This window comes from Varanus komodoensis, unplaced genomic scaffold (assembly GCF_004798865.1).
Source record: "Varanus komodoensis strain SLA01 unplaced genomic scaffold, ASM479886v1 scaffold3, whole genome shotgun sequence".
Classification (NCBI taxonomy): Eukaryota; Metazoa; Chordata; class Lepidosauria; order Squamata; family Varanidae; genus Varanus; species Varanus komodoensis.
Window position 1 is genome coordinate 50,437,796 of NW_025335761.1, and position 24,046 is coordinate 50,461,841.

At 42.0% G+C, this 24,046-nt stretch overlaps 1 protein-coding gene across 2 annotated transcripts in view; it reads right to left on the minus strand.

Annotated features, from left to right (window-relative positions):
• Positions 1-9,738: 9,738 nt before the first annotated feature.
• Positions 9,739-24,046, minus strand: part of SETD3 (SET domain containing 3, actin histidine methyltransferase) — a 53,994-nt gene continuing 39,686 nt past the window's right edge. The window contains exons 9-13 of one of the 2 annotated variants that reach the window (XM_044435859.1): positions 16,900-16,974; positions 15,358-15,524; positions 14,496-14,581; positions 13,649-13,809; positions 9,739-12,571 (exon numbers count right to left, since the gene is read on the minus strand). In XM_044435859.1, coding sequence (XP_044291794.1) covers positions 12,131-12,571; positions 13,649-13,809; positions 14,496-14,581; positions 15,358-15,524; positions 16,900-16,974 — 930 coding nt within the window. In that variant the 3' untranslated portion in view covers positions 9,739-12,130. Of the gene's footprint in view, positions 12,572-13,648; positions 13,810-14,495; positions 14,582-15,357; positions 15,525-16,899; positions 16,975-24,046 lie in introns of those variants that run through there. The other variant, XM_044435860.1, reaches the window with a different exon arrangement.

Here is a 24,046-nt window from a genome sequence, read left to right on the forward strand (position 1 = left end):
GGTGCACTGCAGCAATTTAGTTCTCACTAATGAACACCTATATTACTGTGCTAGCAAAATATGATTTACATTTTTTCAATAAAAATGTCACTGGAAGTCCAGTCTCCCAGTGTTATGGTATTTGAAACTGCTGCCATCAGCCTACACTTTGGAGATTAATTAAAGTGAAAGATGACAGCGCTTGGGAAGGGAAACAGTATTCTCCGCTCAGCTAAAATGACCTTTAACAAGCACTTGTTCTTTAGTTAGGGTGGGTCATTACTAGAGATTACGAAGCAGCTTTTCTCACTGAAGCCGAAAGGACCGAAGTGGCTTGTAGACTTAATCCAAAACCGGGTCGCTGAATCTTGAGAGCTGATGATGCCTTTGAAGCATCTGCAGGTCTTCAGATATCAGTGCTCAGGGGGCTGAGGGTGAAGATGTGGTGCTCTTATGAAGAAAATGGTGCGGGGAAGACACAACACTAACATTTGAAAACTAAACTAAACCCCCTCTGGGGGTGGCTGGGAGGAGGCAAAAGGAGCCTTTGCTCATTCAAACACCACCTTCTCATGTTGGGAACAGAAGGCAGATTCCCAGAGATGTACATTACAGTTTTAGCATGACCTTCCTTTCCTTGTAATATGTATCCGATGAGGTACATTCCTGTGACTCACACCTCAGATCCCCCGTCATGCCCAGCAGGGACACATGGAGAGAAGGGGACGTGCCGACAAGTCCTAGGCAGACGAGCATCAGACTTAGAGCTTGGCTGGATCGCTCACCTCGCTTCTCCCTCCTTTCTCCTCCCGTGGGTGGCCGGTGTCAAGGAGAGCTGTGGTTCCACATCTGCATCCTGTTCCAGCCTACCCGCAGGAGCCAGTGGGAGCAATAATAGAAAGAGGAAGGCCAGTGGTGGCGGAGGGGGGCTTTCTTACCAGCCCTTAAAGCCCCGCAGCTGGCACAGCACACACTCCTATTCCAATTTCCTCCATCAGGATAATGGCGCACCAGAGTTCCATGGTCTGGCCCAGCAGGCGGCAACCCTGTTGCTGTCCAAAATCCTTGCAGCCTCTTGCCCAGCACATTTTCCCCATTTTGTCTTCACCTCTGAGGGAAGTTCTGATGAGTGTTGATGACTGGCCAGAGGGCACCCGATCTTGGCCCAGCTCTCCAACGGTGGGATTTACATGCAATAAATAAAAAGGCAAAAGTTTTCATTCAGGAATGGGAACAAGGTGGAGTGACTTTCAAGGTGGGTCTCAGTGACCTCTGAGGCAAAAAGGGACAAGCCCTTTTCAGATATGGGACCCTGTGGAAAGAGAGTCCTAGAAGGGCTTTGCCAGGCAGAAATGCTTCCTGTCAGTGCAAACCAGAGTTGGAGCAGATGTCAGGCTTGCTAATCTCTTTGGTTTATTTTTTTTCCCCTAGAACATGGACCAGATGCAAGCGACTGACTTTGGAAGGGAAGAATCCAAATGCAAATGGTGGCTTGGGTTGGATCCAGTTACCAACAGCTTCTATCAGTTATGCACTGGAATAACCTTTTGCCTATACAAGTCCAAATCTACATTTGGTCTGCAGTGCTACACAAAACCTTAAGACCAGCCAACAGACTTGCACAGGAACTGGGTCAAACGCAATTAAGATGCAGAACACTGAGGCTCAGAGACAAGTGATTAGCAAAGGGTCAGTCATGCCAGAAAACACTAATATAGATTTTTCACATTTACTTCCTTTTGCTCAGTCATTGAGAGCCAGAAGCTTTTGCAGATTCTCTTCAGACCATGTAGAAATACACCAGGAGATCCCAATCTACCATCTGCACCACTCTGCTGTGGACAATACAAAACTAATGGCTTAGCTTGATATAAGGCAAGTTTCTACATCTCCAGACTTCCATCTCTGCTCCCAGAACCCTCATCTCATGTAGCATCCCTGAGATCAAGGAAGTCTGTTTCAACAGCATGATGCTCCTGAAAGGAGGATAGAATTTATTTTACCTTTGAACTGTCCCTTTGAACTGTAAATAGGTCTATGACTAGGAGACCCCACGACTGGGTCAGGAGTCAAAAATACTTGGAGACATAGGACCCTTCCCTGGGTCCACTAGTCTCTGCTCAGTCAATCTGCTTGCATGTTCAGCATCCCACGGATGCACTCAGCTGGGATCCAGGCCAAATCCAGTTTTGCCCAAGGGAAAAAGAGGCCAACCTTCTTCCGCAAGCTGCTGGCTCACATCTCAGTTGGGTGCATCTCACAAATTATTGTGATCTATATACATGTTAGGACACATTTCTGAATGGAAAGGTTAGGAGGGCAATCTGTATGGCTTTCAGTTTCAGCCAATTGATGCCAATTTGCTTTCTCCTCCTGTGACCAGGATCCCTGTGTGAAATGTGCAAGGCTGGGTGCTACCCAGCTCATCCAGCCGGTATTTGCCATCAGTTGGATCCAGGTTCATTCCTCTATAGATGGTCATGGGACAAGTTCTGGTGTGATTGCCAAGAGACACAACAGGTGGCAGGGTGAGCCTCATGCTTTCTCAACATTATTTTGAGAAACCACTGAAGGTTCCTAGAGTGGAACACGTCCAAGGTTTTGACTGTGAGGTTCATGAAGATGGGCTGCTTGATGCTTTCAGGAGGGCCATGTTTGTCAAAAATGTTTGCCACCTAGGACCTTTTTCTTCTGTTCTGGGTCCAAAATCACACCTAAGTGTGAACAGACATTGTATGGTGACTGATGACTCTAGGACATGTTCAGTGTGAAACTGTGGTCCAAGAGACAGATAATGGCTTCCCTCACATCTTCCTCCACCCTCTCAATTAGCACATAAACCAGAGATGGTCCAAAAAGCATTTCATCTTTAAGAGGCTTCAGAGGCCAGGGGAAGCTTTGTCCCCACCACAACATGGCCAAATATTGGAGGTCATCTACAAGGCATCTGCCAATGACCGGAGGGCTCTGGCCAGGTTGTAGACTTGATTATGGACTTTGACTGGGATGGCACCACAGGAATTTAGGACGATGCTCTCATAATGCTTGCAATGGTGGCACAGAGAACCAGCACTGTTACCTCACAGTCTGTAGGAAATGAACCCAACTCTTGGCAGGCATCCCCAGACCTAGATTCTGAAGATGATGACAACCTTGAAGACTCAGTGATAGGAGTTGTAAAACACAAGGAGAGAGAGAGGCCTTGGAAGCACCCTTCAGGTCGTGCCCCTCAGGTTCCCAGGCTGACCTGGAGAGTGGGAATGTTTTGGAAGAGACAGGAAGAGGCCAAGAAGGGAAGCAGGGAGAGCCACTGCCTTGCTCAGTCCCTGACCACATGACATCAAGAAAGATGAATTGCCCTGTTAGAGGTCTTGCATAGGTCTCACCAGCTGGCTTTTCCCTGTAGGAGTCACCCTGAGGGTGGAGTCCACTGACATACTGAAAGGGAAGAGCTTTGGGGAAAAGCTCCCAGTTTGTGTTCAACACTCTTTACGTGAGCAGAGGCTTATCTTCCAGCTTACGAGTGGACTTTAAGAATTCCATTTTTTGTTGCAGCAAAGACTGCCTGGTGTATTGGAGCCTGAGGGCAAGAAGGGGAGGCCTCTCCAACAGTCTGAGCAGGGAGGGCATTGATCTTGTATGGGATTTATGTCCTTTATGTCCTGGGCTTCCCTGGACCTTTCCACTTTCCCTCCATTGTATTAAATGATTGAGAAAGAGCCTCAATTGGAGCTGAAGGTGCATTCCTGGGAAGAGGAAAAACTGCCCCCATTCAAGTTGGAGTCTTTAACAATTAAGCATTTATAGATTTTATTTTCCAGAATAACCAGAAACTACTGTGTTGGGAAGGAATATAAGCAACCAGTAGAAATTTTCTCTTTTGCCCCAAGCCTTAGATCCTGGCTTAACATTAGAGACTGGCCCCAAAGTCCCACCACCCCCACAAGGAGTCAGAGCTTTCCCCATGTTGTCTACCACCCATCCCTGTTGTGCTCCTCTGGCGGGTATGACGACAGGCATCTGCGGCAGAGCTGTGTCTTATGCCCTTGTGGCAACTACCTGTAATGGTGCTTGCTCCCCCGCACACGGCCTTTTGACCACCTTTCCTCGCTTTCCATTCTGAGAGATGCAGTAGAGATGTGGGAGAGGGTGCAGAGGAGGAAAATCTGGCGTCTATTCTGCTTTCAGTGGCAGTTGCCTGATTGTCTAATGGCTGTGCACCAGTGGCCAAGGAAAGGCTATTTTAAAAAACATTACCAAGTGTAATACTTAGAGCAGTAGCCTATGGTAGCCTGCACCTTTGTAAGTTTGGTTGTACCAGCGGCACCCTCTGCTTCCATAGCAGGAACAGAGCAGGCATTTCCTGAAACAACCGAGAGCAGATCAGCAGTGTCCTCCTACAGAAAGTTTCCAGGTACTTCGCAAACCATTCATTTCTATTGTGCCCCCCAACTCCCAACACAGGAGCAAGAGGTGGTGGCTTGGGAGCAAGTGTGGGAACTATGAGTCTACTTCTTTAAAGAATTCTGTGCATGTCATTAGGACTGCCATAGAAGAGAACCCACGGAAGCAACCAGGGCTAGCTTTGCCATCCACATATTACTGCCAACTAGAACTTCACCGTGCATTAGGTATTGATGTGGATCAGAATGGCCATCTGTAGCTATTCTTCCTGTGCCTGAATCGGAGTCTGTTTGCTTTGTGTTAATTACAGCACTTTTATAGCAGAACCATGAAAAAAAGGCTCATTTTCGTTCTCTCTTTGGCCTATTAGATACAGTAATGCTGTTCCTTTCGTTGCCAACTGTTCGACAGCTATCCTGACAGCACGGCTACATTCCTGAACTCATTTAATAGCTATTTATCATCCAGTAATCTGCCCATTTTCAAGAAGGAATAAAGTTAAGTGTTCCAGAAATTGGAAAAAATTGAAACTTGACCTTTATTAAGTGGGTTAATTGTCACCATCACAGCATGTATGAAATTAATGACCAAAAAGTAGGATTTCTGAGTTTCAGAAGACTAGGTTAATGTCCAAAAAAAAAGTATAGACTCTGACCTTTTTGACATATGCCAAAAGAAACAGCCACCTTAATAAATTACTACCTGTGTGCAATTATACTAAACCATCCCCAGCATCCAATCACTTAAATTAATTGCTGTAAGACACCCTGGCTCTACTTTAGATATTATTCTCAAGATTCCTCAGCAGCTTACATGCTAGGTTTTGGAAGGCAGATTCATTTTGCAAGAGCATTGCCCAGTACAGAAATCCATCCCATGCACATTTATTAGGGATAGGATTGAGAGTGCTAAATACGGCACTGAAAGAGTTGAAGAATACATGGGTTGATGCATGTGTTTTGATGCACCCTGGAGCAGAGAATGACTTAACTCAGGGGTCTCCAACTGGCGGCCCGCGGGCCAATTGCTGGGACAGGCGGGGCACGGGGGAGGGGCCCTGCGGCCTTCAAAGCGCCTGACGCGGGATGAGCAGCCCACCACCACCGCGGTGGTGGAATACTTGATGCAGCCAGCCTCACCCAGACTCTACTTCCAGCGGCCCCCAGGTAAGTTGAGTTTGAGACCCCTGACTTAACTGGTTTGACAATATGGCTTTGGATACTTTCCATCATGGGAGGTATCCAGTACTGCTGCCAGTGCAAGAGGAACTGATGTTTTCTAAGAGAACCCTAAAAACAAGCCAAAACACTTGTTTCCAAAATGGTATAGAGCTGGGGAAAGTGTAGAAAAGGACAACTAAAATGACCAAAGGGCTGGAGAAACTCATGAGGAAAGGCTATGAAACCTAGGACTGTTTAGCTCAGAAAACATGACATGGGGAAATATGGAGCAATTAAGGACAGTTTAATGCACTCCCAGAAAGGGGATTGGACGAATTCATGGGGAAGGCCATCAATGGCCCCAAGTCCCAGTGGCCATGTGCTAGTTCTGGTATCATAGGCGACGTGCCTGAGTACACCAAGGGCTGCATGGAAAGGGGCTGGTGCACTTGTATCCTCTTGCAAGTTGCCTGTGCGCAGCTGGGTGGCCGCTGTGTGAACGGACTGCTGGACCAGATGGACCCTTGGTCTGGACCAGCACAGCTCTTCTTGCGCTCTTCTGGAACTGGACGAGCCAATGGAGCGCCCTCCTCTGTGCCTTGCTGACCTGTGGTCTTCTGGGAATGTGTGTTTCTGTACAGATCGGATGGCTTTGGGAACTGCTAAGCACTTCTTGCCTTGGCATCAGGTCCTGCCGCTGCCCCACTTCATTACATGCCGCTTTTAAAAGAATAAAACCTCTACAGTCAAGCATAGAGTGACAGAATATAATGCATTCTGACTACAGTTGGGGCTTCAAGGATTACCCAAGCAAAAAGGGTTCTGCATGAGGAAAATAGTAAGAAAACTATTTTCTCACCTATTTATTTCACTGTATGCCTACAGCTCTTTTCCTACAAGAAATTGTTTCTCATGGAGAAATGGCTTGGAGTGGCCTCTGATAGAGAAAATTAATTTCTTATTGTGTTAAGTGGGCTTATTAAATATATTGATTAGTGTATTCTCCTGCTTTTTCATATTGTTTTGAATAGCTGTTGGCTTTGTGGGGTTTTTGTCTGGTATGGTTTGCTGGCTTTCATATTTTAGATGCCATTCATTCATTCATTCATTCATTCAACAAACCACCCAATAGCTGGGGCTCTCTGGGTACAGTACAATAAAAATTGATAAAAACATTTCCTGTAAAAGCCACTCTGGGTATTTTTTGTTAAGGAGTTGGGCATTAATATCCCAGAGAAATATTTTAACATTTGTATAACCTTTGTTAAATATCAACCAGGAATAGGAATGAGCCATGCATTTCACCAACAACTGCCTTTCATATTAGTGTTTGAAGAATTTCCCTGAGCCTGCTCTACTTGGAACCATCCTCCTTTGTTGTTAGACAGGAATCTGGTTACTAATTGGTGAAATGCACTCTGCACAGGCTCATAGTAGCTATGCTGAAATTGCAAGTGCTGTTCAGTAACAGAACATCAGCGCTTGCTTTCTGTGGCTGTGAAAACATGGTCTTAAAAGCTGTGATATGTTTGCCAGGTTCTTTTTTTTTTTAACTCAAGAGGACATCTTCTTTAAGGCAACTATTTAAGCTGGAACCCAACATTATAACAGCTTTCATCAAACTGGTATGCTCCAGATGGTTTGGACTACAATTCCCATCACCCAACAATCGCCACCCAAAATTTCTGGAACATACCAGGTGAGGCAAGATTGCATTCTGAGATGCCTGAAGCCTAAAACCCAAGTCCCACATCTCCTTTGCCTGAAGCTGACGAATAAAGCAATTGGCAGGGTCTGTTGTCACTGTGAATTTGTTACCTCCAACTTTGTTACTGGACGCCTGTGCAGATGGAGAAACTCATAGTATGGTCATATTATGTGGTATCAAGCAATTAATAGCAGTAGACCTTATTGGTATAGAAAGGAAAACCGTGCAAAGAAGCTCTTCTCACCAGCACACAGAGGTGGAGTACATATTGCAGGCTCTATACTCTAATCCTCTGCTTAGTGCAGGGAACCTGGAATTAGCACATCTGACAAGGGAGACACTGACCCCAACGAGTAATGGGCTCCACTGTTGAGATGCTTTTACCATTAGGCTTTTTTAAGGGTCAACCAAAATCTACTTTCCTGTAACTTAAACCCATTTGATCCAGTTTTACCTTCTAGAGCAGCAGAACTGTCTTAGCCCTTTTCTAGTTCAAGGATGTGATCATGTCTTTTCTCATCCAGGCTTAAATATACCCAGTTCCTTCAAGCTTTTTTCATGTGATGTATTTTTCATACTCCCATGTTCACTGCCTTCCACTGATCCCATTTCAATCTATCTACATCAGTGGTTTCCAACCTTTCTTTGCCCTGTACCCCAAGAAGATGTTTGCACCCCCTACATAAGTAATGTCACATTTGAAGATGAAGTCAATTTTATAATTTTTGAACCACAAATTGAACCACATACAATACTGCAGGTGCACAAATTGAACTAAAAAAAGAACTCAGTGCATAAAATTCAAATATAAATTGAACAATTAGAGAAAAATTGTAAACAGTAAAGCCAATCTCAATTGTCAACATAAAATTCAATGACTTCTTCGTTCCTGCTTCTCATTCACAATTTTGTCAAAACGTGGAACATTCTTGCTGACTGCAATCCAGAAGTCTACCTGTAGGTTCAGGCAATCCCTAGATTTTGTCTTGACAGAGAGAGAACTGAATCCAAAGGCAAACAAAATAATAATTTTATTATTGGGATATTTTTGGTGAAAAAGTTGCAATTTGCCAATTTTGGCAATTTGTAACGCTGCCATCCTTTGTTGCACCCTCTGAGGGTGCGGGCACCCCAGGTTGGGAACTCCTGCTCTACATCCTTTTTAAAGTGCAGAGTCCAAAAGTGAACACAAAGCCTGAGTAGCACAGAATGAGCTTTAGAAACCACATCTCACTGTCTGCGTGTGATGGACTGCAATCCTGAGGTAGCTTTCACATGTACAAATGTGAGGGCAGGAGGTGCTGCCCCATCGTATACCAGTGCATGCGTATCCTGTGACGTTTAACTCTGGCCTGAGCCATGTTTTGTGCAGGGTGGGATCATCCTTAATGCTTAGATCACTTTCAGTTGATTTTCCCAATGGTGTGGTTGAAACAGGTCTTGGTGTGGTTCAGCCAAAGAAATGTGCACTTGAGTCGTGAGCGTTCTGGCTCATGAAACCAAGCTAGGAGGGATGAGTGGTATTCGCTATACTTTAACGAGTGCCTGCCCGAGGGATTAATCTGTCCAATATCAAAAGGAGGCTTTCATTTGTTTTTGTTAGAAGTGTTGAAATGCCCACTTTCGAACTGAATAACCTAATACATACGTTTTTCAGAAGTTGACTGTTTAATTGCAGATCTACTAAAAGTGTTCTTTACAGGAAACCATCTTCTGCATCCAAAGTCTGAGACTGAAACTGCTTTGCTAGTCTCTGTCTCTGAAAGGGGATGGGGACCATAACCAGACTGACTATTCCGTATTTCTCCAGAGCTCTACATGTTAAACCATCAGATCATTTGCAAGTATGTTAACTGATAGAGGATTGGAGGACTCCTGTACAGTAATAGTTTTGTTCCTACCTAACAGAGGGTAATGGCTGCACCATATCCCGAAAATTAAGTGAAACAGGATATTGCCAGTTGTATGTTATTCTTTTCCTCTTCCTGCACAGCTGATGAGAAGAGGGAAGAGAAACCATGGATGGTACAATATGGCCAGTAACAATGCTCAGTTCTTGTTGCTACACCCAGAAGCAGCACAGCTTCCATGATTTGGATGCTTTGGATTTGGAAGAGGACTAACTGGTTGAAAAAGAGGCTGTTTCCTAGCGCTATCTTTCTTTTGAATAGACTAAAATTAAATCCAGACATGACAAAAATAATGTTTGATGGTAGTCTGTGGGGTCTGGGGAATTCACTCACCTGTTCTGAACAAAGTTCTGAATGTTCTACTGAGGCTGGTTTTGGCTCCCAGAATGCAGAGGTGAACTCCTAGTGCCAACTTTTTATGCATATTGTGGAACATGGAACATATATTATGAAAATATTTCTTCTGCATGTTTGCCAGGCCACACCATAGGGCCTGAATTTAGGTGGTATGTTTTTAAAGGTATTAATAGCTAGATCCTTTGCTGAAAAATGCAGTAATTACTATTGTAGTTTTCAGTGAAGTCTCTGAAACCTTTTTTATTAGTATTTTACAGTATTGTTTTAAGATTCACAGTTTTAATGGTTATTCTGAATACCAAAGCAGAATGGCAGTGATATATTTTAAAAATCAGATTAATTATAAAGGAAAGAACCAGCAGCTATGGCTAATTTGAAGTAAAACAGCACGTCAAAATGATCAAAAATTCTGCAAAATGATTTTCACAAATATTAAGTTTGCATCTATTTACTTATTTTGCTTCTGCTCATCCTAGGGAGGAATCAGGAATTGTACAGAATACTGAAGCTCCAGCCCCAATCCTAGAAATTCTACTGAGCTGCTTCTGACTCCAAACAGGTCCATCATACATTCTGCAAGCCCTTCTGGTTAGTAATGTGATCACCCAAGTCCTGCCAATAGTCACATAGGCTAAAGAAGGGGCAATAGTCATTGGAAACCAACAAACAGCTGTGATTTTCTTTTTGGTTCATCAGATTTGGATTACATTTTTCAGGTTTAACTATCCATGAAGAGAGGACTATGCCTTGCAAATCTCAGACAAATAGGTGAAGGGTCTTTTATACTACACTCTTCAATTTTAATAATTATTGTTTTGCAAAGAACTGCCAATATCATTTTTATTTCTTAGCATAATTAGATGAAATTTATAGGGATAGTTGCCCTTACAGATCTGCCATATTTTAAATAAGTGTGCCCTAGAGCAATCTTTATAGTTTAAAGGTTTTCTCCAAAAAAAGAGGGATAGAGAAGGATGTCCCCCTATTACAGCAGAAAATATGCAGTTGTTATTTACTACATTTCTATACTGCCCATAGCTGAAGCTCTCTCTTGGGGTTTGGGGTTTTTTTTCTTTTTTAGTAGCATGAGCATTCAGATTTGTGGAGTTGGGGAATGATTTATTTCCTTTATCTCCTTTCCATGTGTTTTATTTGTTTTGTAATCTGTATGAAAATGGAATGTTTGGAATCAGATCACTTCAGAGGAGTCTCATTTTGATTCAGACATCTCCCAAATATGTCTAAATCAGCTGAATCCAAAACACATCTCCAGTCCTAAAAACCCAGAATTTGTGCTGTAAGAAAGGGTCTGGTGTTTTAAAAACTTGGCTTTTTAGTGGAGGGAAAAGGGGTAATTCTACTTCTTAGGACAAAAAATGGGTAACAGTTTCATGGGTCCAATCAAAAGTGTGCCAGAAAACAGAAATGTTCTTAAAGAATAACAAAAAGGAAGCAAAAGGAACTGTTACAGCTCGGTTTTTTGATAAATCACGAATAAATGGTTGGTGTAAATGGGACAGGGATATAACTAACTTTCTTTGGATAGTGCCCCAAATTAACAGGCTCTAAGCATCCATATCCAAAAATATTGCTGCTTACCACTTCCACACCAACTTCCGTGGAGGCTTTGTCCAAAGCTGAAATTTAATGTTAGTTCACAAGTAAACATGTCAGGGCTTATGGCCGTGCAACATTAATGAACAATAGCAGACACAAATTACTAAAGTTTTACTTTTAATAATTTTCTTAGTCAAAAGTGTAGCTTTGAAAATCTCTAGCTATTTATGAAAACCTGAAAAAGCTGAGAGCAACCTCACTTTGAACAACACATTTTAAAGCTGTAGTCTGGCTGAACTGCTTCCAACTTCTTCACCAAACAAACAGTGCCATTTCAAAGAAAGTGGAGGGTGGGGAAGGCAAGCTTAAAAAAATAATGGATGTACAATAGCTGCACACTTTGATTTCAAGGAGAAGGCAGGGAGAATAAAGTTTTTTGCACAGTAAACTGAAACACAAAATAAACCATTTTTAAAGGAACCACTGTAATTAGAATATAATTTATGCTCTTTTTCATCCTTTGAAACCTGATGAAAATAAGGTTGCCACCTTACCTTTCCAGGAAGCAGTGCACGTGGGCCCTACACAGCCTCAGCCTCTCCCACCTCTTCAGTCTTTCTAGCCACTCCTTGTGCTGTTCTGCTCTCTGCTTGTAACAAATAGTCAGTCAAGCCTTACCACCTCCCTGGGCAAATTGCAAAAAGCAAACTGGGTTTTTGAAGTCAGAGTAACAGAACAGAATGACAGCAGATGAAGCTGAACTCTTCCCCCAGAAATAAACATATATTCCCACCCAAGGGCTGGCAAAGGTATCTTTCCTCCTTTTTTCCTCACCCACCCCTATCTTCCAAAAGCAAGATGGCAATCTTAATAGAAAAGGGGTGCTATTTTTTTAAAATAACTTAAAAACCATTTTTATTATAAAGCAGCAAAAAACATTTTCCTCTGCAAAAAGAATTGTTAGGAAACACCAATTCAATTCACCGTTCAAAGAAGAAGAAAAAAGAACACTTGCTAGTTTTCAATTTCACAATAAAGTCAAAGCTATTTTAGAGCTATTCCTTAACCTCATCAGTACTGTCTGAAGAAGATTCTTTGGCATCTTCAGTCTCTCTGTTGCTTTCCTCTTGATTTAGGTTTTCATTTTCCGATTTGGTCCCATTAAGCATTGAATTGTCACCATTCACAAATCCATTTGTTTCTGTACCAATCGTTTCCTCAATCTTTAAGTCCTCCTGCTCATCTGTATCTTCCTCCAAATTTCTCAAGACAATTGGGAGTCTTGAACCTGCCACAGTATTCTCCAGCAGTGCAATATTGCTCTCTTCATACTTGGGGAGAAGAGCTCCTTCTGCCATTTGTTTACTGTAGTATTCTCGGTTGGCAGCTGCACTCTTTACTGCTTTCTCCAAAATCTCTTTCTCACCTAGACGCAATTTAATAGCCATTGTCGCATTACAGGCAAGGCCTGGTTTTTCTAAAAAGGCTCTGTCCTCCTAAAATGGCAAAGGAAATATACAAAACAATATGTTCATCAACATCTAAGGCAGTTTTGACTATACTTCCATAAGTGGCCCACGCCATCTGATTTATATATTGCAGTATTAATGCCATCATGTGGTGCCTAATGCCTTCTCCAACATGGTGCCCTCCAGATGTTCAGGTTTCCACTCTAAGCACATCCAGCCAGCATGTCCAATGGTCAAGAATGCTGGAAATGGTCATCAAAAACATCTGGAGGGCACCCAGTTGGCGAAAGCAAAGGTATACAGCTTGAAGAATGTGTGGTCTCTGTCTCAGCGAGTTTACAACTCAAAACTTGACAAAGTTTCCAGGAACAAATGAAGCTATAAGCACATTTAGACTTTGCTGCAGTTGGAGATGAACAATGAGGGAATAACTCAAGGAATTTGTTCAAGAAGTTAATATTGAGATGGAATATGAAGGAAGAACGGTGGTATTATGATGGTGTGCCAGGCATGATGAGCAGAAAGGGAGAACAGTCATTTGAGACAGCAAGTAACATTAAGCATCAGACCGTCTCAGAATCATGCAGTCTAACAAAGAAGGTTTAATATTCAAAGAACCTCTAAAACATGCAAGAGTTTCTATCTCCATGGAGCAGCTTCCCAAGTTTGTATGAAAAGTGCTTCTAAATACAAAGCCAGTGTAAGCAAACTTTCTTTGGTCCCAGCTACTAAAAAAGGAATTGTTTTCACAACTACCCAGTTTCAAAAGATGCTTATAACCCAGCTCAATGTTGCTATCAAGGAAGAATAGCAGAAGTCCAGCAGGCACTCTTGAGATCATGGCCCACGACCAATTCAGATCCACTGCTTAAATCAAAGGCTAAATAAAGCCGACAGCGTCACAGATGAGTAGTTAAGTCACATCTATAAACATCTCTCTGGCACAGGAGGAGGAAAGAAATAGCTCCTGCCAGAGAAGGAAACCCTCACAGGAATGGCATAATTTTAAAAGAGTCACTCTCATTACCAGTAGCCAGGAAATTAGCTCAAGAAAAGTAAGGTTTATGACTATTAGAAATTATTACGTGATTTTAAAAATCTTACTGAAATAGTGGTCTTGTAGGTTTTCAAAAGAAGGGATGCTCTGGCTTCAAGGAATGTCCAAAGTTTCACCTCATTGTCCCAGCTCACTGGAAATTCAGAATTGCCAAGAGTGAAGATTCTGTCAATGGCATGGTCTCCTATCAAGTGTTCTTTCAGCTCATCTGCCAAGAGAAGAGCATACAGTCAGCAATCACGCCATTTCGTTACTAAGAAAGCCAAAACAGTTATCAATCATTGATAGGGCAGGGGCAGGGGAGGGGGATTCCTTCCTTCCAAACTTCCTATTATTGAGTTCAAGTACCAAACTGTACTGGAATGCACCCAGTAATTGTGCCACTTGTTTGGGTTACCAGTAAGGCAAGCATCGTAATCTATTTATGTTGGTTCGGACATAGGACCTACTAGTTCAGAGACTTACTCCCAAACTGCAGCTTAAGAAGGTCTCATCACTGACAGAGTGGTGAACAGCTGGTTCACTTTTGCACTTAGCTTTACAGTTTACCACTCTTCTCATTATAGCATCTCTCTGAGGCTGGAAAAGTAGAACACACACCATGCAGGACATGTGCTAGCTTCTAAACTAGGCCTGTAAACAGCCACTCACTCTGGCAGGAAAGGCTTCCCACTTGGTAGTCAGAAAGTGAAGCTTTGGTAAGCTGGAAGCGTTTCTATGCCCAAATATCTAGCACAGTGTTGCATGTGGTTTGCCAGCCTAGAATTTTTTTGTGGGCCAGTGACTTCCGATTTGACTGTAAGGCTGAAATTTCCTTAATCCAATTTTATGATTGTAAGCTCAACACAAAAGAACAAATTAAATACAAATCTTTATAAGGTTTTCTCTTTTTACCTTCAGTCATACAAAACACTCTAAGGAAAGCCAGAAGCTGGGCAGAGATCGGTGGCTCCGTTGAATGCAAGGCAAAAACACTAGAACTAACAAAAATAGGGAACAAGAAGTCAGTCTGTTGCAGCTTGATTATGTAATATGAAAATCCTTAATTTATAATTCATTTATTCTTCTAGTGGAGATATAAAAGGGTCAGTCCAATTTCTAAGCATTAAACTGAAGCTGTTCCAACATCTCTCAGATAAACATCGAACAATTTCTCCTGTACAATATGCCAGTAAAATATTACTATTAACATTTGTGTCTGCCTTCAGGTATCACAATCTAAGACCTATACAAATTTCATTTCCAAGCTTCAAACTGTGAACAGCACTCCTAGGACACACTGAGTGTCAGTAATTATTGAGAAATTCATTAGAAGAAATCCTGTTCAATCTAGTAAGGCGGCTAGCAATCCACTCCCAAAACAGGGACTCCATATCATACACTTGTCTGAATGAAAAATATTATGGTTTAAAACTAACACAATGTATTGGAATTTATAGTTCAAAAATGAAGGATGTTGGAAACATTAAAGGTCACAAACAGAGCATGACAGTACTTCTATAATGAGGGAAAGCAGAGAGTAAAAATAGCAAACTAGCCCATTCCCTAACAGATAATTAAGTGACTCTAAGGATGCTGGCAAACATGCTTTATAACTGGTAAACATGCTTTATAACAGCAATTCCAGAAAAATATATAGGAGAGAGATATTAGACTCCACCTACATTACTGAACAACACTTATGCTGTAATGTTCTACTGGACTTTAAAGCTTGAAATATTTTAAGATAAAAGCAGCCTCTTTCAGTTTGACTTACGTTGGAATGCCAGCGCGAGCTAAGACCTCTGCCTTCATAGCATACAGCCTGTCACTTTTACTCACTCCAAGCTTTATTTTCACTCTGTCATGTGAATTATTATCAAAGAAAAACCCACTGTGGATCACAAATTCAGCATTTGACCGAGTGCCATAAAAAATGTAAATCTAGGAGGATGAAAAGAGAAGTGAAGGGACAGAAAAATAGCTTAAGATCAACTCTAGGAACGACAAATGGCACATCAGACCAATCCCCCCACAACCCTGATAGTATAGTGTAGGAAAACACAATGCTTGTGAAAAATACTATCCTTAAATGATACACGGTGCAAATTTTAACACACCCCCATTGCTTTTGCTCAAACATTTGACAATGGTGGAAGCATCAATACATTTCTGTTCTAGACTAGTACATATGGTCCTTTCTCCATGTATTTAAAGCTCTCCCACTGGCTACCTTCAGAACTGCATGAAGCACCAGAATTCACATGCAAAAGAGTTCACACACAAGTGCAGCTTTGTCCCAATACCCCAGAACCATAACATGAGCAGAAGGTTATACCAGAATTATCAAATGGTTTGACCAAGAAAGAAGGGTCTATTTTGATCAGTTCTGAACAAAGAAGAGAGAACACATTTTTAACCATGACCTCTGGTCCATAGTTAATAAGCCAGCTGGAAAGTCTGTCAAAGACCTTCTACTAGCTGCAGTGGAAGGGGAGGGGGAGCATGTGAGCCTAATGTGTTGCTTAGGCTAATTTACACTTATCCCCATAATGCTAAACAGTTTTTAGCTTAATGTGCAAACCAGCTCCCTGTAAGTGTATGTGAGCTGCCTGCTTCACATTCTTCTGACAGCATATTTTACCAACAGCTTAACAAGCAATTTTTATATACCACAGCTGGGATGTCCAAAAGTTAATGGTCAACATGTAATACTGAACATGTGTCTCAGTGATATTAAAATGGAATGCTGAAGACAGATAGTGATGGCTGTTAAAAGGATCTCTATATCCCTTGGAAAACAGATCCTGACAGCTGAATTGGTTATGACATCATCTTTTATTTTCTGGACAGGTAAGTGGTAAGAAATCAGGAAGTTGCTGAATGAGAATTAAATAATGTCAAATTGCAAGATGCTGAACAAACAGTTGTTGTCCAACTGATCATGTTCAGGTCAGGTCTTTTAAGCAACCTCATCCAAGACAGATTGAACCTTTCTACCAGCCTGGTATCATTCACAACATAAAATGGTTGAGTTACTTATGGCAAAATGATAAGGTTGCTTTATATGGTGACAGAACATTTCTCTTTGTACTGACAAATGTATTTTCGATTACTAGTTGAAAAATGCTTCCCTTACGTTTCAACAACCTATTTATAAGGATGGTCTCAAAAGAACACATCTCGTGCAAGTTAGCAAAATTCATGAAACTAAACTAAAATCGTTCATGTTTACTAAGTAGCCAGTAGGTTGTATGGGACGTCTTTTCTTCAAGGCAACTCTACATGCAGTACTTCTACACACACATTTCTAGGTTACCTGTTCACCAGCCTTAAAATCTTGAAGAGCTACACACTCACAACGGTCATCTTCTAAGTTGTAGCCTGTAGTAATCTAATGAAGAGACAGGGGGAAAGAAAAACAGTTATTAGCATATTTAGAATTCTTTCTTCAGAAGAACCACCACCTTTTTTTAAAATCAGAAGCAGCTTCTAAGGTCCTATGCAAATACTATTATCAGAGTAGGCATTATCAAGTGACTTTCCGCTTCTGTCCTTCTCCAAAACAGGAAAACAGACTCGGTATTACAACTGCTAAAACAGAGCAGCTGCAACTAGAGAGCACTTCCCAGCATGCTTGCTCTCCTCTTGCCTTAGCTGGCACTCTGGGCATGGAGGGCATCTTAGCCAGAGCCACTCTTGCTCACTGATTTTCCACCAATGGCTGTTTCTCCCATGGCAAGCAGACAACCTACTCCCACAGCTTGTGGGAAGTTGCTGATGGGAAGAAGCAATCCATTACCTCTGGGAAAAGTAGCACTAGCAAGAAGGCTAGTGAACAATGATGGCTCCAGCTACGATAATCTCCATGCCCAGAATAGTTGCTAGGAAAAGTACAAACACATATGCTAGGAAGCACCCATCAGCTCCAGTCACCTTCGTAACATACAGGTAAAGGGAAGCTCAATTACATATGATGCCACATTAGAAAGGATAACAGGAATCCATCCTAATGCAGAACAACATTCTGGAAGTTTGTAAACACACGTTGTTTGTGACGCTTACAAGGGAATTCAAAAGCCTTAGAAATAAAATGTTCAATTAATAAAAGAGAGGAATGTTTTCAAAAAAACCTGGTGATTATTTTTAAGTACTGCCATCTCAGAAAAGGGGATGCAGCTCAGTGGTAGACCACATGCTTTGAATGCAGAAGGCCCTGGGTTCAATCTTTATCGCCTTCAGGTACAGAGGAGGAAATTCCTGTCTGAAGCCTTGGAAAACTGCTGCCAGTCAGTGTCAACAATACTGGGCTAAATGGTCCAATGGTCTGACTCTGTAAAGACAGCTTCCTGTGTTTGTCAATATGCACATTTAAATGATTAAGGGCACAATCCAACTGGGATGTCCATAGTCCTCTGAACCTGGAGGATTACAGACAGCCTACTGAAGGTGGGAGCAGCAAAGAGGCAAACATCGCCTCAGTCGTCCTCCTTCCCTGCAATGCAGTTAGATTTTGGCCATCTAACTCAGGTGCTTTGGAGTGGGAGGAAAGGAGGCTATGAAGCTACCATAGCACTTCATGTCTTGGCATCGCCTGTATCCTTCACTGTCTCTCTTGTGACCTCAGAGATGTAGCCGCACAGTTCTTTCCATACCAACTCTGGGGTGTGGGGGCCACTCTGAAGATGGAGATCTCGCTGGATCTCCAAAAAATCCTATGGCCATCTAGACACTGTTTAGCAGCCATAGGAATGTACTTCCCTTCACTAATTCATCAATCAAGACATTTTTAGTTAGATAACAAACCTATATTTAGGTGTCTCAGTGTTCTTTGTGAGCTTATATTTCAAATCCAGCCAGCAACAGACACTGTCTGGGCAGTTTACAAAAAGCTTTATATACATTAATATTTTCTGGCTGCTTTTATGGCATGTGTAACTTTCCTGACTGCATTCATTTTTAATTCTCATCCACACAATGTTTCAAACCCTATTTATTTCCCACAGACAACTTTCTGAAGTCTGTTTCTTTCTGTAGGGCTTTTAATTCATTTAGAGCACAATCTTATCATCCTAGGAGGATGTCCTGGGGACCACAGCATTGCGTGAATTTTCCTCTTCAACAATGTAAAGACACCTCTGAGTTCAGAGAGAAAAATCCTCCTTTCCAAGCACAGACCTCCTTTCCGAGCACAGACCTCCTTTCCAAATCACTATGGAAATGTTTGCAGTAACCTCTTCCTTGAGGTTCAACATTTGTCTTTCACAAAGGGGTAAAACAAGTGAGGAGGAGAGAGGACCTGCCAAAGCCACAGCTCTCTTAGTCCTTGATCATGCTCTGAACATGGGAGACTATTCAGACCAGACCTGGAGAGAGTCTAATGTAAGGAAAAAATAAAAATAAAAAAAGGGGGGGGGGATAGCCCTGCTTTCCTGTTATGTCCAGCCTGCCATCAAGAGCCTGGCAAGTCTTTGAAAATGCAAGAGGTCCCACCAGCAGAAGTTTGATGAGCGTTGGATTGCTTTGTTAGATGGGCACTGTGGCTCCCTGCTTTCAATTTCCAGGTTTAGAAGTGCTGCAAGATCTTTTAAAGTGTGCTGTTGCTGGACTGCTATTCGCACCAGGGATGACTTTCCATGGCGTCTTGCAATGCTGATCACCACTTAAAGACCATGCTGATCCTTTTTTATATATTCAGTAACTGTTTCTCTCTGTTCTCTGGCCCCATCTGCACTGGTGAAAATGCCTCCTTTTGAATATTGTTTATTTAACCTATTCTTGAATAAGAACAAATCTTAAGCTTTGGGTGTGCTGGACTTTTTAAGTTCTACAAATCTGTTTCCTGTTCTCCCACAGACTGTTATTCCTATAATGAGTGGCATCGTGCTCCCAGCTAATCCACAGCACAGCCACTCAGGGGAAATGCAGCAGTGGGGAGGGAGCTGGGGAAAGAGAATGCCAAAGCCAAAGGCTCTGAACCATGAGAAAATCCAAAGAGTTAATGGACACTTCAGACTGCAAGTTCAGACCTGCATTTCTCCAAAGCCATAAGCACATTTCCTATAGCTCTCAACATTCATTAAGCTCCAGAGAAACATTCCCTTCTACATCATGAGGAAATGTCAAATAACTAATAACCAAGTTAGAACAGAAAGATATGTGAGGTTATAATCAAGATGATACATTAAAGAAAAATATTTTATTAAAATGAAAACCATTTTTTGCCCTAACTTTTCTCAGCTTAGCTTCTGCATTGTTTCTGCCCAGGAGAGGATGCAGCTGGCACAACAGTTTTTGTGATGAAAGGTACTACACACCACAAATGCCACTACAGCTACTGGTAACAGGGTATGCCTAACCTGCAAGCTGATCCTTTAGGGCAAGGGCAAGCAACCTGTAGTGCTCCAAAAGTTTTGGCTTACGAGTAACTTCAGCCCTAGCCAGAATAAGCAATGATGGGAGTTGTATGTCAAAGCTTCTGAAGGTGAAGCTGAAAGAGAAACTCACTGTACTTCATGGCATATTTTAATTGATACTATTATTTTTGCCCTTTGCGCAAAGAGGGCTCCTGCCCCAATGTGCCAAGAATTCAACTTCCAGACTCAGCTGGGGCAATTTGCTGGGGCAGTGGGCAGCCTGATGCACATAGCTGAGAATGGAAGCTGAACTCATTGCCCTATGGACAGCTTTCTAACATCCAGGCAGGGCAGCTGGGAGCAGAGGGCAGACCTGCCAAGCAGACTGGCAGCTATTACCCAAGAGCTTTACCCTCACCCAAGAGCTGCGGGTGCCTGGTCTGCCACTGAGCGGATCAAGCACCCTGCCTCGCTCTGAGAGGAGACTTATTGTGCAGGAGGAGGGTCACCCACTCCTGCCTATCCTTGCCTGCATCTGGAGAGTAAAACTCTCAGCGAGGATGTCCTCTTGCCTCTGGTAAGGGGCCTGTGCCATCCTTCTGGGCAGCTTGAGAGGTCTCCTCCAGAGCCCCACAAAGATGGCCACTCTGTGCCACCACAGGCAGAGAAAAGCTTCAGACAGTGCCTCCTGACACCAGGCACCATTGTCTGGAATGGCATGGGAGTTTTGCCATTTTAATCAAGCAGCTCACTGGGTGTTTGGCCACATTGTCTAGGTTCAGATGACACAACCACCCACCATGGGTTGCAAGCCCACAGGCATCTCATACCCTTGGCAAAGCAGTACATTCATAAAAGGCATGACAACCCACGTATGAGAACAAAGATGCTTGAGTGTCATTGCATCCGACGCAAGACAGGGACCCAAGTAAAATACATGGCACCCTTTGTGGGGCAGGGGGCAAAGCTGGCAACACCCTGTGCGAAGGTGTAATGCAATTCATAGTGATCGATAAATTACTCAAACTCACTGGAAGCATGCCATCAATTATCTTGAAAGAATACAATTCACTGTTTAACAATCCCCAGACCAGGGAGAAAAAGCTCTAGTTTTATCATGAACTGCTAAGTGAAGCATCTGAATGCGGCTTACTGCATTTAATTAAGGAAAAGTACTTCAGAACTTAGAATTTCTCAGTGATAAGCTTTAACCTGCTCCCACACACATATATCACTTTTTTAGAATTCATGGCCACCTATGTCTTTAAAATACAGTGAACAAAGGATGTGGTTTACCATCCTGACATTTTGTTTCCAATTACACTTCACATAAAGAACACAAATAAAGCCACAGCAGCAGCTATTCCATCAGGCTGAAGCAGGGAAAGACGTGGAAGGCTGGCCACTCCATCAGACACCAACTACATTTGGCTCTTCTTCTTCCTGAACTGATTCCCTTCCAATTTGTCATTATAACTACTACATAACTTTACAGAATGTTACCCAAAGTAGCTAGTTTTCTTCTCCTATCATATTCCCTCTCTCCTTGACTGTAAACTAGTGGGCAGGGGGCAGTTCTGTTTACTGACTGTATGTAAGCCACTCTGGGAGTCTTTTTAGCTAAAGAGCAGGATAAAAATGCTTTAAATAAATAAATATTACAAGCAAGCAAAGCTCAACTGCCATAAGCACTCAACACCATCGTGTAAGTTCATTTTACAGAAGCCAAGAATAGTGAAAAATATTAGGGACATAATGCCGATCACTGTAACAACTACAAACAGTACAAAATATGCTTGTGGAATTAAGCAAGAGATGACTAAGAAAGTAAATAATCAATATAAAGCTACCTTGGATGTTCTTTTCTTATTGGAAAGGTGAGGAACAATATGTGTATGTGCATGCATGCACATGTGGTTGTGCAGGGGAAGCCCTTGTTGGGAAAAACAATTCTGTACAAAAACTGCACCTATTTCCAGGAAAAAGGCAATATGTTGCCTTTCTTTCTCCACTTGAGGAGCAGTGGAAAGATTTTATGACCCATAAGCCTTTTCTAGTGCTGCTTTTCTATCATTTTAATCCCAATGTTATTGGGTTCTTTTGCTGTAAATTATTATTTTTTCCTGCCCACTGGGCTCTAAACCTCTGTCAGCACCAGTACCCAATTTGACTGTCAAGTCACAATGCTGCTAAAAGATAACAATGAGAAATGCATGAAGACAGTATTCTTGACAGAGTTCTTAGAGCAGGTTGATCTAATTAGCAGTGTCAGAAGCAAGAAAAAGCAGGGTGGACACAGCTCCAACTAAAACCAAAAGAGCCTTTTATTATTTAGCTTGTGGAAGAAAAAGGGCCCGTGGGGTAGAGCAAAGAATAAAGACGCATTATAGCTGACTGACTGGAGAAACATCTCAGAAGCAACTTTGCAACAGACTTCAGAGTAGGAAACACCACCTGTCTTCCGGCTTTCATACAGTGAGCCTGGATTTCCTGGATCATCAGCAGAGGAACAGAGGCCCAGGCTGTGCTCCCAAGTTCACAGGGAGATGTTTAACTGAGATTAATAGTACTTGCAAGCTCATGTAGCATGGTAGCTAAGAGCATGAGCTGGTATAGCCATGGTTCAATATTTACCTAAATCAGAAACTCACTAGTTTCTTGGGCAACCAATTACCTCAGCTTTTCCTGTATCCACCCCATCCAAAACTACAATCTAGGGATAACACTAGCAGAACTGGTACATTGAGAATATGCATGTGACCTGTTTTAGGTGTTAAAGCTTTATATAAACAGCAATAGTACTGCTTCCATATAAGCATTCTGATGTGCAGAACAAGTAGAACTACGCTGTAAGACTATGGAGACTTACCTGGGAATAAATATCCTAAATGGGACTCAGTGCAATTCTGTGCATATCTAAGTTCGGTTATCTATGCACAAAATTGCACTGCTAGAAAAGAATTAATTATCTTCACACATATTTTTCTGACTTCTAGAAAAGCAAGTACCAAAGGCTGGTAGGATGAAAAACAGACTATTCTTAGTAGTCCCTTTACCAGAAGTTGCAACTTTTTTTGCAAGAATGTCTGTGGTGGAATAAGTACAGTCACAAAAATACAAGAGGACTAATGCTTGGATATACTGGTATTATAGCCAGACTGGTTTTAGATTTTTAGTAAACACTGTTCCATCCAACAAGATTAACTGCTAAATTGGTGTTGAATAATTTCATTCACTCTTGCAGGGAACTGTATTGAAGTATGATCTATACAGGATTATTACCATTATGTAATTGTGAGGGAATGCAAAATTTGCAAGTTACAGCTTTGGCAGAGATCTAGTTCTTGATTTCAGGAGAGATACCTGAACCACTATCTCTAGAACAATAATACACTGTCACTGAAAAGTGCAAAATATCTACTCTTTTAAAATTCCTACTGAAGTCATTTATTAGTCCATTCACTTAAGATTCTCATGACTGAAGTGTAAACTCTGAATGGATAATTAGACCAGACTTGCACTAAAAAAATGAGAGGAAAATGGAGAATAAGTTGGATTTATCTAATTAATTTAGGGTCCGAAGATTAGTGTTTCTGCATTATGTAGTTTAAAATATTATCATCTGAGATTGTATAATCTCAGGAATGGCTGACTTTTGCATTCTTTGGACCATCCTATTTTTCCAATCTGGAAGCTGGCAGTGATTGGACAGCGGGGACCAGAGACATAAGCAATATGCCACTGAGAAGGTCACACTAAAATAAAAAAGTGCAGTGGAAGGTTTCAGAGTTCTGTAATGGATGCACTTGGGCAGAACAAGATGAACTACGTATGAGTGAGCTTGCCAAAATATCAAAAAGCATGATTGATCCTGATCCCCTGAACTCCACTGTCAAATGTGAGGTTTCTCCAGTAGAGAACAGTAGTCTAGAGAAACTCGACCATACTTGATACTGACCAGAGAAGCATTAAGCCCTGGATGTACTGTAATAACATAAATATTTAACTAAATCAGCTGGTAGCCAGGATTCTTATTACAAAGTGCTGAATATATTCTGGGGGTTTTGACCACTGCTCATTCTTTGCATTTTATGTAAGTTATTTATTTCT